The 15,394-nt window shown below is 38.3% G+C and overlaps 1 protein-coding gene across 3 annotated transcripts in view; it reads right to left on the bottom strand.

Annotated features, from left to right (window-relative positions):
• LOC117291178 (protein sprint-like) overlaps positions 1-10,851 on the bottom strand; it is a 32,502-nt gene extending 21,651 nt beyond the window's left edge. Inside the window, exons 1-4 of one of the 3 annotated variants that reach the window (XM_033772774.1) lie at positions 10,609-10,851; positions 7,133-7,300; positions 5,689-5,825; positions 4,289-4,445 (exon numbers count right to left, since the gene is read on the bottom strand). In XM_033772774.1, coding sequence (XP_033628665.1) covers positions 4,289-4,445; positions 5,689-5,825; positions 7,133-7,207 — 369 coding nt within the window. In that variant the 5' untranslated portion in view covers positions 7,208-7,300; positions 10,609-10,851. Of the gene's footprint in view, positions 1-861; positions 1,655-4,288; positions 4,449-5,688; positions 5,826-7,132; positions 7,301-10,608 lie in introns of those variants that run through there. The other 2 variants (XM_033772765.1, XM_033772757.1) reach the window with 2 other exon arrangements.
• Between the last annotated feature and the right edge of the window lie 4,543 nt (positions 10,852-15,394).

Consider the following 15,394-nt stretch of genomic DNA (forward strand, 5'->3'; position numbering starts at 1 on the left):
CGGGGTGGGTTCCCCTAATCTCTTGAAAACCATTTTTAAAATACTTGCGCATTTAATAAAAAATATAAACAAATATTTCAGGTTTAAAAAGTCATGTTAAATCGTTTAAATGAATAAAAAAAACACTGCAGCCACCCTTTAAGTCCAAATTGAAAAGCGGAGAAATAATCCTATTAGGCCTAATACAATTTTTAAAACATGTTTAGCGTCCTCCCTTTTTGAAAAAAGGATAGAGGAGGACCTTTTTTTATCTTTATTTTAAATGGTCCCCCCAGCACATTTTTAAAGACAACCTGCTTGGCTATTAAAAAAAAAAAAAAAATGCAACTAGAACCTTGTTCTAGAACCTTGTTCTACAACCTCTGCCTAGGGACCTAGGCAAGGACAGTGTGAAAGTGTGCTGGGGTAACGCCACGGTGGGGTAAAAAAACTCCTGGGGCCTCCCCAGGGCTATACTCCACGGGGATAAGAAATACAGTGTGAAAAAGGCTTTATAGTGTCCACTGTTCACCATGTCTCAAAAAGGCTCACGAGAGCTAGCTGCAGGGTGGAAAAAGAACCCTGTGAACAGTACTGATATAACTACAGGTCAGTATAAATGTTTAAAACAAATATTAGCCATTATTTTGTCCCTGCTGCAAAATTACATCATAATCCCAAAGCAAAGGGCCACACAAGTAAATTTCTTTCAATTTATTGAGCCAATTATTTTCTTCAACCAATTGAGCCCCAATGTTCACAAGTTCGTTACTTTATGCATTTAATATGATGCTGCGATACACCAAGTACGGATATTCCAAATATATAACGCTGCCTTTAAGAAGAGCATTTTATAGCTTTCCAGCTATTCCTTAATATTACCTTGCATCTAAGTAACTTTCGATATGAACTATGGTGAGTCTTCCAGACTCTTAGAGACAGCAGTTCAACCCACAACGCTCTATTCTGCATATTGACAAACTTGTATTTCTCCTGGAGCAATTCCAAGGCGTGTTGGAGTTTGCTAACAGTGCAGGAGCATGGTTCCTCTGTACAATGACGACACGACATTCTGGAATCCGAAGGACTTCTGGAATCCGAGGGACTTCTGGAATCCAAACGACTTCTGGAATCCAAACGACTTCTGGAATTCAAACGACTTCTGGAATCCAAACGACGTCTGGATTGTTTTCTCTTCGGGCAGATACTCAGCACAGAATCCTCCAGGTCTTCTTCATCGATGAAAACTTCCCCTCCACGAATCTTCAAATGGGTTTGCTCAATTTCAGTTATACTTTCAAGCCCCTTATTGACATCATCTGGTTCTGGGTACGATTCAAAAGCTTGTGGATTCGTCCCCATCTCATTCCTTTGGTTTGATCTTGTTCGAACTCAAACGGCATCTCATTGTTTTACAAAAACAGCTTCTTTGTATGTGGCTATTAGTTTCTATTCAGGAGCCCAAATAATTCCTTTTTGAATATCTGTTCAGTGTTTTTCAGCAACATCATCTAAACGTTCATGAAGAATCAGAGCCACCACGTCTTTCTGATTTACACATCCATTATCCTTACCTTGTTTCAATTCAAACTGAAAAGCACGGAACAAATATCCGCAGATTATAAACGGTATTCCAGAATCTCTCAAGACAGTTGAGGAAACCATTGAAAATTGAAGGATCTCTTCTTCTGACTACGGGAAGTACATTCTTTCAATCAGTGCACACATTCACAACAGGACAGTACACATATCTTCACTCTGGGACTTTCATCATTTTGCGCACATAAACAGTGGTTATTATTACAAGCACAGTTGCATATCATCAAAGCACGACCACAAACCTTACACAGGAAATACTTCTTAAGTAACAGTTTCACTAACTGCTATGTTGATACTGAAAATAAACTCCACTCCAGTGGTAATAATAACAAATGGTATGAGAGTTACCGTTCCACAAACTGAACATCAAGGGCTTAACTTTCGCTTCAACCAACCGAGCGTCATAGCTACACAAAATTCATCATGGATTGACTCAAGTCTCAGTTTTTCTCGGTAGTTTTATTGTTCATCAGAGCAGCAGCAGAATCTGAACTTCACTTGTACCAGCCAGTACTCCTCCTCATGTCCGAGGAAGTAATTTAAAATTATTTTCCAATAGATATCATTCCAACTCAATACATAAACAGTGTATTTCCTGATCCGTGAACTGAATGTTATGAGAAAAGAACACTTGAAACAATGTTCAAACAAACAAAACTATAATTCAGTTCTCATGAATAAGAGTCGATGTGGCAAAAGAACTTAACATTGTTCACCGGTTTCCTCATTGATGATAAATTGAGTAATGAGTGATGAAACCAAGTTATCAATCTTCAACCAAATTTGAGGGTGGTATAAAACAAAACTAAATCAACAACAAAGAATCTACTGAAATTATTTTCACTACATGTATAAGCATACATTTCCATTACATACTGGAACACTTAAACAAGTTTATTTCGTTTAGTTTAGTTTATTGGCTTTACTGTACAAACATCGAAACACAACGTGGTGCAAAAGGGAAACCCCGAACAGTCCAATGTAATGGGGACCCTTGATCATGCACAACAACAAACAAGGAAACAAACATAACAACAAAAAAGCATGTGTGTTTTGTTATTTTTTTAAAAATAAAAATACAACCCTTGGAAAACCTGCTAAGACGACAGTGTTCCCCTTAACTGGCACTGGACACCTTTGGTAATTGTCAAAGACCAGTCTTCTCACCTGGTGTATCTCAACACATATGCAAAAAAATATAATGGACCCTTCCCATGAAATATGCTAATTACATTCACGCATGCATACAGACCCTGTTGGTTGGCAAACGCCATAGAGTTGTGCACTGAGCAGACGCGCGATCACGTCTGCGTCACGCAGCCGTTAGTCGTGTACAAAACAGCGCAATGTTCCCTAATTTTGCCAACCAAAACGTTAGTGCGCATGCGCTATGTGCAATTTACATATTTCATGGGAAGGGTCTATTGAGACTCAATTGGTCATCGAATTTGCAAGAGAACAATGAAACAAAAATCACCCTTGTTGCACAAGTTTGTGCGCTTTCTGGCCTGATGAAGTCTTTTCATAATTGAGTGAAAAATTACCCCTTTCTCAAGTAACTTTTTATGCTAATAATTATGTTAAGTAATTACATGCAATAGTGTCCAGTGCCTTTTATGTGTTCTCTTCATAGTTATACAGGGAATGAGGCCTCATTCAGGAAGAAAAAAATTTACTTTCAATTTAAAGCAATGAGCAAAGACAACATATGTACTCTCCTGCATGCCAAGTACAGCACTTTGGGTTTTCCCTGGAAAAAGTCACATTAATTTATTTCTCTCTCTACGTTGATCAAGGGCTAATTTCAAACGAGTTAAAGGCACTGGACACTATTGGTAATTACTCAAAATAATTTTTAGCATAAAATCTTACTTGGTAACAAGCAATGGAGAGCCATTAGTATAAAATGTTGTGAGAAATGGAGTAACATAATATTTGAGAACGAGGTAATTTCTTAATCAAATAATAAGCCTTTTAATATTTTTATAGGCATCTGAAAGCACACACGTTTGCACAACAAGGTTGTTTTTCTTTCATTATTCTCTTGCAAATTTTCACAGATCCGATATTTATTGCATAATGTTAGGATACACCAAGTTAAGGAATAATTACCAAAGATGTCCAGTGCCTTTAATATTCGTTTTGACTGTGTATCAATCTTAATTGCTCTGCAAAGTGTGATGTCAGAAAATAGAAATCACAAAGGTGATACTGACAACTCATCTAATGATCAGTTTTAGTTCTTTGTGAGATCGGCCACAGGATACTTAAAATTATACTACCTAAAACAAAAAGAGAGAAGAAAACCACATAGAACAAAATATTGGCCAATAAAACCCATTTGTTGATTCAAATAACTATTATATGCGCCATGACTTCATAGATACAGAAAGAGAAAGTGACAAAAAGCAAGAGTTGTGTGGATTCACTTCTACTTTGAAAGCAAAAGTGACTACTGAACTGTTGGGTTAAAGTCATCAACCCATTGCAAAGAACACAAACTTTCCCTCAAATAGCAGAAAAGCATCCAATCTGTTAAAGGGTCACGTTGCCTTGGCAAGTTGGTCTATGAAAAGCGTTTCAATCCGTTTGTTATGAAATGCCTTGGTTGGAAATATGTTTTTTAAAAAGTAAAGTATAATGATCCACACAAATATGCCTCCGCTATGGTCTCTAAAAAGGTTAAAGACAGTAACAGTTTCACACGAACCTTGAGTAATGGTGAAGGCATGGCTGTGATTTCCCTGTTGTGTGGTGATGAATGTGTCGCTGGTAATTGTGCATAATGTACTGGTGCTACTGGTGTTGTTGAGGCGTTGTTATTTGAACCAAGGAAGGTGTTTCTTGCTCCTACCAGATGGTGGTATCTGCTGACAGGATTGCAAACATTTCATTCAGAAAAAGTAGACAATTTGAACAGTGCAATGGCCTGGCGATTTTGAACTCTAGCAGAGCCTTTCTCAAGGGCTATTTTGAATAGTGCATAGATTCTATAAATCAAATGGCAATGTCCAATTAATAAGAGAAGTTGCACAAGGGCCTTGGCACAATATACTTTTTTCGGTGCCAAGAGGAAAAATCACGCACACATAAGTGTGCATTTTACCAAACTTCCTGACTGCAAGCAATAGTGTATTGTTCATTAGTTTAAAAACAATTTACCACAAGGTTGGCTCTCGTTCTAATACCCAACAGAATAAACACAATCTTATTTCAGTGAACGATTCTCATCGCTACATAAAAGCAAAACACTACACAAAATGTATCAGTTGCTACTAAAAAAATCATCATTTGCTTGCTATTCAATATTGGTATTCAGTGTGCACACAAAATATTCAGTCCAAATATTTTGCCATGCAAGATTGCTTGATAAAAAACAGTCCTGTGAAAAAAACAATTTTAAAATACGTGTAGGCATATAACTGACTGTTGTAAGTGAAGAATTCCGAGGTAGCAGAGCCATGAATTTGACCCAGTTGTAAAAGCTTTTTAAAGGCATTGGACACTATTGGTAATTGTCAAAGACCAGTCTTCTCACTTGGTTTATCTCAACATATGCATAAAATAACAGCCCTGTGAAAATTTGAGCTCAATTGGTCGTCAAAGTTGCGAGAGAATAATATGAGAAAATAATGCACTTGTTGCACATTTGTGTGCTTTCAGATGCTAGATTTCGAGACCTCAAACTCTAATTCTGCGATCTCGAAATCAAATCAAATATTTTAGTGAGAAATTACTTCTTTCTCAAAAACTACGTTACTTCAGAGGGAGCTGTTTCTCACAATGTTTTATACCATCAACAGCTCTCCATTACGCGTTACCAAGTAAGGTGTTATGCTAATAATTATTTTGAGTAATTATCAATAGTGTCCAGTGCCTTTAATACAACCCTACAACATGAAGCTTACATCTTCCTTTTTTTTTAACAGTGCCCAATTTCATAAAGCTGCCTTTAAAAGCACAAAAAGTAGCTAACCACAACAAAAATATGCTTACTATGTGTTCAATTTGTGACAGGTTTCCTGCTCATATCTGCTAATTATAAGCAGAAAACTGTTAAGCAAATTTGTTCTGCTAAAGCAGCTCCATGAAATTGAACCCAGGGCTTACCTGTCCTCGGCTCTAAAGAGGGGTAGACTAGCCGTCACTGCAAGGGGGGACTTAGGGGAGCTGGCCTTGAAAGGAATTGGAGCTTTCCTGAGATCCGACGCAAAAAAATTCAGATCACTAGAGACCCTCGATAACACCTACAAGAGCAAAAACACAAATCAGAATACACCTGTACATCGTAAAAATCACTTACTGGGGGAATAAGTGAAAGGTACTGATGCCCCAGTCTTTCTGATTTATTTTATATCAGGATTGTTTAGAAACTGAGGCAGAGTACGAGTTCTTGACCATGGCTCAATTTCATAGAGTTGCTTTAAAAGCACAAATAGTAGCTAAGAACAATAAGAGTACATGCTTTCCAGAATAAGGTTACCAGCGAAACTACCATGTCTTAAGTACAAATTTTGACTGGTATATGATACTATCCTGCTAAGTTTTGCTCAGCAGCAAATTGTTAAGCAATATTTTCTGCTTTTAAAAGCAGCTAAATGAAATTGGCCCCAGATCACTCTGCACAGCAAAATTGTAGCTTTGTTTCAGTTGCTCAAAATGAGTGGTTGAAATAATTTCAGATAAATATTTAAAAAGTTCATTCAGTGTGGCTCATTTGCGTTTGACCTTGTGTTTGCTACTATTAAAGGGTATGTACTTTTTCCTAACAAAAAAACAAAATGTCCACAGATTTACATTAAACTTACACAGTTTGAAGATTATGATATTAGAAAGCTTCCCTTGAAATTTTACTTACCGAGGTGCTGTAGTTTTTGAGAAATGAGTAAAAGTAACAATTTTCGTCTCAGTTTTAGCATGTAAAAACGTATTAACCAGTTATGCTATGGTTTTGGTATAATATCAAAACTGGTTAAGGGGATTCTACATGCTAAAATGATTTTGTGACTTGTTTTACTCATTTCTCAAATACTATGTAATATTTGAAGGGAAGCTTTCCACTATCATTATCTTCAAACCCTGTAAGTTTAATGTAAATCTGTGAACATTTTGAAAAAGTACCCGAATCCTATAAGAGGGACTGTCAAAGTTATCAAAACAGGCCTGTACACAGAGGTTCAAACTCTTATCCAGTAACTACTGCGTGCATGCTGGCCGTCAAATTACAAAATGACGATGCCCTTTCTGATGTGACAGCAACAGCACATGAACAGTAACTAGATTATAGTTCATACTACATACAGCCACAGGCCTACAAGTTCGTAACGACAGACCCCCTTTGATAAACTGAGAATATGCAGACTTCAGGCCTGCAGGGCCCTATACTTCGTTTTAGAAAAGGGCAAGGGCACCAAGACATTTTCTCCTTGGTAAAGGCCACCTTAAAATGAGGAAATTGTTAATTGTTAATTTCTACTGTAGCATTTTGAGGACACCAAGGCATGGAGGCAATCGCCTTTGTTGCCTCCGTGAAGTTATCAGGCCTGAGACTTACCTCCAAATAACTATTTCTTCTTTCCCTGCCTGCTGGCAAAGGTCCGTCATCAGTGTGTGGCATGATGCTGGTCATTTTGAGAGAAAAAAAATCTCCGCTCAAATTTTGTAGTCGTTTTAAGGTTTAATCTCCTATGGCTTTACAAAGCACATTGTTGTGGAAAGTAATCTGATGATGAAATAAAAATCAATATTTATGTAAGATTAGAACTACCGCATGAAAACAGTGTCTCTTTTCTCGAGGGTGAGTTTTTAAGAACTAGTTTTTAACTTTTGTACTTTTGACCAGAACAAAATTCACAGGGGCAGGATTTGAACCAACGACCTCCGGATTAACGTGCTAGCTCTCTACCAAGTACGCCAGCACTCTATGTTGGCAGTCTCCCTCATTTGTCATTTGTTTGGGGATGCCAGTCAGAAGCCATACAACCTTAACTGCTGTGTAGCCAGGTATCACACCCTTGACAGTTGCTAACTTCTGACTGGCACCCCTGAAAAAGATATTAATAAAATTGTGAGACCATGTGTGAAGTTTGGTTATGAGGAGTTCAAAGAGCTCTCCTTCATAGCAGGGACACAGCAGGGTATAGGGGATACCTGGCCAAGGTTGTGTTTTCATGCCCAAAATGCAGTGGCTGGGATTGTGGAAGCGTTGTTGTTATAAACTGAGGTCAAGGTCCAATTCAGTTTTGTGAACACTCATTTATATACTGGTAGAGTCCACATTAAAGTGGGGACAAATTACACGTCTCAAACCTCACATTAAATTGGTGTAAAATGTATTCTCTTTTTTATAATTCTTTTAGAGGAAATTTGAAACAATGAAGTCATCGGACATCAGAAACAATGTCTGTCACTTTCTGTTTATCTGTAAACAATTTACAGTGGCATGTAATTTTTTTAGATCCAATTTTCTCTATCTAATGACCTTTCATCAAGGCTGTAAGTGCAAGTGCAGGGCTTCTACCTGCAAAGGTATGGGATTTTATCTGATATGGGGAAGGGGGTTTGCTCCCCCAATTCATCATGCGTGACCCTTTTTCAAGTAATAAAGTAAACAACATCACTACCCATAATATTAATAAGTTTTGACTTAACTCTTTGTTATGATTTATTTCTTATTTTGTTCTCATAACGGGATAATAAATGGAAGTTATCACGTGATAACAAAACAAAGTTTACAAGAAAACGAACATTCTTAAAGCATGAGTACCAACCAACAGAAGAATCCTTCCACCCAAAAGTGGTACTTTGTGCACAATTGTGGTAGTCTGTGAGGACTCATCAGGAGACAATATTGTAAGTTTTTATTGGGTTCCGGTTTTGTGTGTTCTTTTCATTGTCCTCCCTTCAGAAAATATTGAGTATAATATACAGTAAGACATCTGAAGTATGAGTACGTATGGACTCAAATAGAGATGCAGACTACGAGTATTCTGGATTCTTCTGACAACACAAAGGCTGCTTTTATTATTCTCACATCAGCCACAAGCAAGAGTGGAGGTTGAACAACATTATTACCTCTGCCCATAAAGTAGACCCATTATACATATTACAATATCCCTCCCCTTTTGAAAAGTACAATTATTACAAACTTGACTGATGAGCAACATATACCTCCACCCATAAAGTAGACCCATATACATATTACAACAACATCCACCGTGCACAATCAACACCCGTTCGTGCTCTGAACCCACCACCTAACCATATTATTTCCGTGCCACATTATTTGCTTTCCCATGTTATGAAAATGTCAAGTTCAATTAGACACTACTTGAATCAAGTAAAACTAGAAGTATTGGGAGTGCAGGACAGGATTTGTTTCATGTGTCATCTTTTCAATCAGTTAGAATGGGTAACTTCCTTGTTTACATTTCCTGTAGAACAATTACAGATTCTTATTTTTTTTCGTTTTCAGTTTAAAATTAATTTCAGTTTAATTGCTAAAAAAGTCTATTAAATTTTTGGTGAATTGGGTGAACAAAACCCCCTTCCCCATATCAGATAAAATTCCAGCAAAGAATATTGTTTAGTTTTACCCTTACACTGATGTGTGTAAGCTCGAGAGCTCCGTGAAAAAAAAATCACAGGCATATAGGGCCTATCTATATAGCAGGATCCGAACTCATCCCCTTGCCATTCCAGAGCAGATGTCTTACCAACAAGATCACCGAGTTTGCCAAGTGCTAAAAAGAGGCTGTTGAATCCTATGTTTTAGCAGTGGGTACCACAGCGGGTTACTGGATTTTAAATTAGATGTGCTTATGTGTATGTGAAGGAATTCCGCACACCCGTGCATCGCATTGAATGAGGAGGTACATTACCAACATTGATGATGTGCTACTTTTGATTTTGCGTCTTTTTGTTGAATTATTCATAAAGTTTCAAACATAAATTATCAAAAATTATTTTTGCAAATAATTAGAGTCAGATTAGAGTACTAAACCAATCAGTCAAATGCATAAATTAAACGGATATTGTAATTGTTTGCTGACTAGTGTTCTCTAGCCAAGGGTAGGGAGCATTACAAGAAATGAAATTGCGAGCGCATAGCGCAACGCAATTACGGCGTTGGGTCCAGGGCCACACTTTTTTATCTTTGCATTGTATGGGCCCTAGTCATTTAGTAGCGATAACATAACCCTCCTGCCAACTCGCAACTACTGGTCGTTTCGTCCAAAACACAAGGTCAGTTACTCGGACAAAAGTGTTGTTTTGTTATTTTTTTTAGGAAAGTAGGGTCCAATATTTCACTTTTGCCAATCCTTTCACTTTTGTCGGTCAGCCAGTAAAACTACGTCATATCATGGAGCTAGCTCCATGGTCATATCCATTACAAAACAACTGATATTGTGAAAATACATATTCTAACAAAAAATGTATTAGTTTATTATTCAATTAATTTAATTAGTTTAAAAAGAAGCCAATAATAATGAAAGTAGAACAACTTACTTACGTGATAAACATTTGAGACCACTGCACTTCTTTCCAAAAAAATGTGTATACAACTTGACCGAGTGAGCTAAGTACAATTAGAGAGTGACCATGGAGGTAGAATTAGACGAGAGAGGCTAAACTATTGCGAGAGAGGCTAAACTATTGCGAAGAACTTGAACGGAAAAGTTTCCGTATGGCGCCACCACTTTTTCATTTGATATGAAATAATATAGTATCTAATTTACCTCAATGAGATATCCTTTTGGATAACATTCCGTATGGCGCCACCACTTTTTCACTAATTTTTACAAAAAAGGATATCTCATTGAGGTAAATTAGATACTATATTATTTCATATCAAATGAAAAAGTGGTGGCGCCATACGGAAACTTTTCCATCCTTTTTTGTAACAATTAGTGAAAAAGTGGTGGCGCCATACGGAATGTTATCCACTTGCACTTCTGAAGTGATCAACGCATCATTAATTACAACTCAAATTTAATTAAAGTTACTCCTGCTAGTGCTAGTGCTACTTACGTAAAAAACTCTCACTGCCTTGTTGAGTTTGTTGAAACTCTGCTTGCTGACACTGACAGAGTGTGGCTTCAATCCCTTCATAGTAAATCTGTTTCTGAAAACATTATTCACAGCTAGCTGATAATAATTACCAGCTTGTTTTTTTATTATAATTGCACTTGATTCATCATCGGCTGGCTCACTTCCAAGAAAACCAAAATAACATTCCGCTGTCAAACACGTACGAGAGGATGTTTTTATGTGTGAAACTAGCTGCATGTTTATTACAATGCGGAAATCCGACAACTTTCCGGAAAATGTATTGATAACAGCGCCCTCAACCGTTGAGGTCGGTTTACACTAGATTGTGTGCAGGGGTGGGGGCGGGGGGGGGGGGGTCTTGTCTGGGGGGCCCGGGGGGGGGGGCGTATTCGTATACCAAGTCTCAAAAAGTCAAATGTGACGACCAAACCCTGTGTCCCGTTGTTGCCCGTGGTACACACCTTTATAACGTTTTGTTTAAATGCGAGGTTAAAGTCTTAAATTGGACTCTCAAAAAAGAGGCTAAAAAGCAATCTCGTTTTACTGTTCTGTTCTCATTAATTTTACTCATTCCTAGAGCGTCTTCCACCTACTAGATGCACTCTGCTGGATATTGCAATCATAAGTTAGCCTTGCTCTAAATCCGCACGTTTTGTGTGTTCCGATATGGCCATTTTATAATAAATGTATTACCCCTAAAATACAACCAAGTTTGCCTCTTTTTACTTGACTGTGGTTGTGGAGAGGTGTGGGAGTGGAAGAGAAGTGATAATCAATCATTTTGCTTTAATGAACGTGATAGTACACTTTAGTCTCGTTAAAAAGTAAATCAAAGTGATTTTAGGACCAATACATTTTAAGATTTGTAAATCCATCCAACCACAGCATTTAAAATTCAAATCTAAGATTGGTCCCTAATACAGTCCTTTGGATTCACTTTAAATCCCTCCCAAAATGCACAGAATGGTTGCAAATAGACCTTTATCATGGTTTGGCCATCTTGGGTGAGTTTTCTCCCATTCGGCTCAACGCAACCAAACCAAGGCTGGAAGGAGAAACAGTCTGGGTCCTTTTTGCACAATGAATAATATTAGCAATCATTATGACCAAGATGGTGCATCATGATCAAGTGTGTCAATCAGGGGGGAGGGGGCAGGGGGACATGCCCCAACTTTTGCTGGGTGGGGACACTATATCCAAATGCCCCCCCCCCCTCAAAATTGGCCTAAGATTGCACCACAGAGCATCTAAAAAATGCAAAATTTCCCGGGCCCTCAAGCGGGCCCGTACCCCACGCCGTAAAGCTTGACACCCGCACTCACAGATTAGCACCTATAATAAAAGGGTGGGTGACACAATATTAAATGTCCCCCGTGTCTTTGACCACCTTTATCATGAAACTCAAGTGTTGCACTGTAAAACCAAACCTAGTCTTGGTGCAAGACGTTGCGGTTCGCGTGAAAGGAAAACGAGAAACGTCTTGCACCAAGACTAGACCAAACCCTGTGTCCCGCGTAATGGCATCAGTCTATAGTAAGGGGCGGGGGAAACGTCCCCCAGTTTTTGAGGGGACACAATATCAAATGTCCCTCCATTTTGTTACCATCTTTATCATGAGGCTCAAGTTTTGCACTGTGAAGACAAAACCCTGTTTCCCATCATTGGTATCAATCATGGGGTGTTCCCCTTTTTTGTTAACTCTTGTGTCTTACTAAATTATATAAGTGCACGTGCGTGTCATCTCCATACTTTTTAGTTCTCTATGTTTACTTTACTGTGTGACGCGGTGTCTCTGTCTGCCATTGCCCAAATTCTTCTGCTCAAATTTTGAAGGCGTATTGTATTGTTTCGTTTGCCATTTTGGCCTCTAAATGGCCTAAGATTGCACCACATAGCATCTAGAATGCAACATTTTCCAGGACACTTAAAGGCAGTGGACACTATTGGTAATTACTCAAAATAATTATTAGCATAAAACGGTACCTTACTTGGTGACGAGTAATGGGGAGAGGTTGATGGTATAAAACATTATGAGAAACGGCTCCCTCTGAAGTGCCATAGTTTTCGAGAAAGAAGTAATTTTCCATGAATTTGATTTCGAGACCTCAGATTTAGAACTTGAGGTCTCGAAATCAACCATCTAAACGCACACAACTTCGCGTGACAAGGGTGTTTTTTTTTTCATTATTATCTCGCAACTTTGATGACCGATTGAGCTCAAATTTTCACAGGTTAGTTATTTGATGCATATGTTGAGATACACCAACTGTGGAGTTTAGTCTTTGACAATTACCAATAGTGTCCACTGCCTTTAAGCGGGCCCGGACGCGAATCTTTTTTTCCTGAACCTTTCGGGCAGCGTACGTGGAGTTTAAGCCAATTATCTTTACCGAGTGGTTCAGTGACGTCATCAACACAGCCTCGCACTCTGATTGGCTAAACTCCAGTACACTGCCCGAAAGGTTCAGGGAAAAAAATTCGCGGCCCGGACCCACGCCGTGAGGCTTCACACTCGCATGCTCACTCTTTGACAGATTTGCCCCTACGAAAAAGTTCTACTGCTGCTCACATTTCAAAGGCTTTATGTTCTGTTGCACATTCATTATGCCTCATAATTGGCCTAAAATGGCACCACAGATTTTCCCCGGCCTCTGAGAAAATGAGCGGGCCCGGACCACACTCCGCAAAAGACCCCCCTAAAACTTCTTATCTGGATCCATCCTTGACGATGCTGCTAATGATTGAGATGAAACGCCGTTTAAAATGCTTAGACGGCGTTTCATCTCAATCATTAAAAGTATGCAGAATTAGAAATAATAAGGATAAGCTATAATAGTTGATTTATTTTTTATTTTCTTAAAGATAAAATTCCCAATAGCAAAAAAATGATAAATCAAAACTTGAAAAGGGCCTTAAATTACAACATCTGAGAGGGAGGCACACACCCCCAGACTTCCTAGATTGCACCAGAGAGCATCTACGGCAAAAACAATATTCCGGGGTCCTTAAGCGGGCCCCGGACCCTACGCCGTAAATGTTATCACTTAAGATGTCCCACATCTTTCTAGACAGATTGACGCCCAGATGATCATGATAAAGGTCTATCAATAGATCCCTACGTTGAGCGGCCATTCTGTGCACTTTCGTCAAGCTACTTTTGGCGACTATGTGATTATAGTTTTGTAAGGGCATCGCCGACATGTCGAATGCCTAGGTTTTTAAGGGGATGAAGAGTAATATAGGGAAATTTATGCCTGTTGGTGTCCCGGTTCTCCTAAGCGTCGGTCCGGCTTTTTAAAGTGTTTTTCCGGCGGTCATATCGTGTCGTCTGTTGGTCTGGACAACCAGACTCTATACAGTCGGCGCAATCTCATTAGGCTGCTCGGCGGAACGTTTCAGACAACATCGTTGATTTGCGCTAACACCATGTGTGTATCTACATTGCCAGGTAGATTATGTACTTTTGGAAGTTTTGAGAACTTGTCTTGCTTTATATGCTACTACCGCGGAGTAGATTTCTGGAATTCGGGAAACTTCTCAGTTCTAAAAAGAACTAGTCCTGCTTTTTAACTAGAATACATCTTTAAGTGTCTGAGAACAGTACTCTCACTTGGTGTATCTCAATGGATACAATAACAAATCTGTGGACATTTTGACTCAATTGGTCATCGAAGTTGCAAGGGAGTATAATGAAAGAAGAAACACACTTCACTAACTTGTGTGCTTTCCATACAGATGCCTAAAAAGACTCCAGACATGAAGTGAAATTACCTCTTTCCAAAAACAACGTTATTTCAAGAGGAAGCCGTTCTCACAATGTTTTATAATCATTTTCAAGAACTCTCCATTGCTCGTTACCAAGTAAGTTTTTATGCTAACACTTATTTTGAGTAAATTATTACCAATTAGTGTCCAATGCCTTTAGTAATAAGTTTGCATTGTTTGTTTTTGTGAATATTATGGGCTATAATCCCGTGCAAAAATGTCAAATAAATAGAGGCCCCCTCGATCCAAGAACACACTTTCAGTCAAAAGAAATGTCCAAGGGATATGCCAATGAATCACCAACATCAATTTTGAATAGCTTTGCTTGCTTTTAATGTTATTGCAATATCACACAATCATCACAATTATAGTAGCCATTGGTGTGTTATACGGAGTTCTGGAAATGCCATCCAAATTATTGAAATCCAGGCAGAATTTTATCTTCAACTGAAGACATTGTACTATGCAGGCAAATAAGTCGACACCACAAGATAATTATATCAGGACGATTGCATTCTACCAGTTTACACGACAATATTTTGATATAATACCATGCAGGGTTACGCCATTTTGTTGACACCCTTAAAAGATGGCACTTCCCGAGCTTCGTAGCATTAAACTTGGTGCACAATTATTATTGCAATATTAACCAGATATTTACATTGACATGCCTTTGGGTTTTAATCCATAAATATTGACATAAATTGTGTGTAAATGTTTTGGTCCTCAAAGAAGAATCGTATGCATCATCTGTATATTATTACAGTATACATCCTACAAAATCAGGCCGGAAGCCAATAATAATAATTATATGAAATGTATTGAGCTAGTTTTTTCAATTGAGGATTTGTGTATAAAAAAAAAATCCCCAAGTACTTGACTTTACATCTTAAGGTTAAGACATAATTAAGACATGCAAGTCCAAATCATTGAGTTTGTACGTTTCGAAAAAGTTGTTTTCTTGCATTTTTCCGGCAATGCCGACCAAGTGTATTGCTGC

This window comes from Asterias rubens, chromosome 1 (assembly GCF_902459465.1).
Source record: "Asterias rubens chromosome 1, eAstRub1.3, whole genome shotgun sequence".
NCBI lineage: Eukaryota > Metazoa > Echinodermata > Asteroidea > Forcipulatida > Asteriidae > Asterias > Asterias rubens.